The sequence below is a fragment of the Apis dorsata genome, unplaced genomic scaffold (assembly GCF_000469605.1).
Source record: "Apis dorsata unplaced genomic scaffold, Apis dorsata 1.3 scaffold_92, whole genome shotgun sequence".
In the NCBI taxonomy this organism is placed as follows: domain Eukaryota; kingdom Metazoa; phylum Arthropoda; class Insecta; order Hymenoptera; family Apidae; genus Apis; species Apis dorsata.
Genome location: NW_006263390.1, coordinates 788,539 through 791,384, shown reverse-complemented (window position 1 = coordinate 791,384; position 2,846 = coordinate 788,539). Strand labels below are relative to the sequence as shown.

At 28.0% G+C, this 2,846-nt stretch overlaps 1 protein-coding gene across 20 annotated transcripts in view; it reads right to left on the bottom strand.

The window, feature by feature from the left end:
• Window positions 1-2,846, bottom strand: part of LOC102674118 (heterogeneous nuclear ribonucleoprotein Q) — a 25,788-nt gene that overhangs the window by 10,319 nt on the left and 12,623 nt on the right. For all 20 annotated transcript variants that reach the window (XM_006611722.2, XM_006611734.2, XM_006611735.2 and 17 more), the window contains exons 6-9: window positions 2,512-2,717; window positions 2,293-2,442; window positions 1,839-1,984; window positions 1,606-1,721 (exon numbers count right to left, since the gene is read on the bottom strand). In XM_006611722.2, the coding sequence (XP_006611785.1) occupies window positions 1,606-1,721; window positions 1,839-1,984; window positions 2,293-2,442; window positions 2,512-2,717 (618 nt within the window). The remainder of the gene's footprint in view (window positions 1-1,605; window positions 1,722-1,838; window positions 1,985-2,292; window positions 2,443-2,511; window positions 2,718-2,846) is intronic.

Below are 2,846 nucleotides of genomic sequence, written 5' to 3'. Positions count from 1 at the left end.
AAAAAAAAAAAAAAAAAAAAAAAAAAAAAAAAAAAAAAAAAAAAAAAATAGAGAAAAGAAAGGAAAGATTAAAATTTTCTTGGCTGTGTGTACAATTGTACACCGCCACAAAATAAAAATCACTCGGGTATCATTATAGGTAAGTACAAAACAAACAATACACATGCATTTACTTTTTTGTGTGTGTGCATGTCAATGTGCGTCTGTTTGTCTGTCCTGTTCATCAGTCTGCGNTATATATATATATATGTAGAATATGTGTGCAGTGTGCACGCGCGCGTGATATCAAGCCTCACAGGAAGTGGTAGTGGTAAGGCAATACTATGCTCATATTAAAATGCTAAGCCACACCTGACATACATATGCATAAACGTACATATGTATGGAAATTTTTATGTTTGTAACCTTCGTCCAAAATATTTTGTAAACCTGATTATTATATACTGTTCACGAAATTATGCATTGATAAAACAATAATTGCGGAAAAAAAAGAAGAAGAAATAAAGAAAAAAAAAAAGAGAGAGAAAGAAAAAAGAATGGGGAAAGAAAACGAACAACTGCATAACAATTGAAAATGTAATCATAATAGGCTCAGACCAAATTTAACTTAATAAAAAAATATTATATATATGAATGCAGCTATTCGATTTGATAAATAAAATAAAGAGATATTCCAGCTTCTAAACACTTTCTCACTACATTTTCTAATATGATAAATAATGAAACATGTGTAAGTTTGAATTTTTATAAATCCTTTGAAATTTATAAAAAATGTTAATTTAAAGAATAAATATCATTCTCCATATTTCTAAGAAAAAGAATTCATAATTGATCTTCTATTATATATAAAATAAAAAATACAAACTTTCGATATTTATTATACTTATATTTATATTATGTATCGTTAAATATGTTCATATTTCTGTAAATTTTTGTACATATATATTATGCATGTAAGTTAATGTATGTAGTGAGATAGTGAAAAATCCCCAAAAGCATGCGGGATGTTTATGTTACATAACATTACCATAAGATATCGATATAAACGATTTAACAATGATTTGTGTTTATATAAATCTGAAAAATAAAATATTAACATTTTAAATCTATGGACAAAATCTCGCTAATAAATTTGATATCGTATAACTTTATATGTTTTCTTAACACCGATGTATTTGTTATCTAAGCAATTTATTAATATAATAACATTAAATAATTTATTTAAAATTGTATTAATTGTTCCATAAAATATAAAGAATAAATAATAATTTCATGTTGATAAAATTGTTAATAATTTTATGAAAAATTTGCAGAATTAAATATTTTTATAAAAAGATATGGTCTAAGCCTAAAGATAAATCGAATTAATCATAAGCGGAAACAAAAATGTTATTTTAATTGGAATAAAACGTGTTACATGTACGTAATACACGTTATCTTTTTCTGTATGAAATATTATATTAAAGGGGTGGCGAAATGCAATTAAAATGTTACATACAAATACATGTATATATATGTATATACGCGTGTATATATACTTAATACGGAATAAATCTAGAGAAATATCAACAAATACGACAAAAATAAAAACGGAGCGGTACTTACCATAATCGCCTCTTCCCATCTGTCCTCGCATACCTGCGCCGGTACCTCGAGGACCTTGACCTGGTCCTCGAACTGGCATTGGTCCTCCCATCATACTTGGATGCGATGGAGAACCCCTAAAAATAGAAAATATTATTATATGTAATTCAAAATAATAATTGGAAAAATTAAATTAGGAATAAATGAATTAAAAAATATATCCATATATAACACATATAACAGATATAACACACCCGCTTCTGCCCTGAAACATTTGCATCATTCTTCGCTCTCTAGCACGAAGCATCTCTTCCTTTTTCTTTTTATCAGATGGAGGTTTCGCGAGAGATACTTCAATGTGAGAACCACCAATCTCTTTTCCGTTTAATTCATTCATCGCCTAAAACATAAAATGATTTATTACGAAATTACACTTCAAAATTTGTTGACCAAATTATCTTTTGTGACATCATTTATGTGTAAAATGGGAGAATGTATGAACTTTGATAATATCGATAAAGTATAGCTTATCCGTTAAAAATATAGTAGAGTACCATTTGCTAAATAAATCGTCAAGTTAATATTATATAATTGATGATTGATTTTATCGAAACTTACTTTCAAACTGGAAGATTAAACCACGTACATAACACATCATTTAAACACAAATAATTAATGACGCATACACATTATCAATGATTATTTTACCTTAACAGCATTGTCTCTTTCTTCAAAGTGGACAAAAGCATAATCCTTGATCTTCTTCACTCTTTCAATATTACCATATTGTTCAAAACTTTCTTTCAATTTCTCTTCAGAACAATCTTGAGTCAAATTTTTCACATACAATACACGCACCTATAATAAATGATTCAATAAATAATCAATCTTATTACTAGTTCTTGCTTTACTATATTAATTACTTACTTTAGACATAGTTTGTTCGTCGGGCTCCTCCTGAGGATCAGCCCAGTCAACTATGATATCACAGCCCCATACTTTGATGCGACCGGTACTTAATCTTCGTTTGGCTAAGGAAGCAGCTTTGTGAGATTCGTATTCTAAGAAGCAAAAACCTCTATTTTTCTTCTTGTCATCCGGAGAACTGTAGATAATCACCTCAGTCAGACCAGCTATATGACGAAAAATTACACAAAATGGATCAATAAAATTCAATGAGACATTTAATAGATAATTAAACAAATATATGTAAAGGTCTACGAATTAAGAAAGGAAATACAGAAAAACAAAAAAAGAAACAA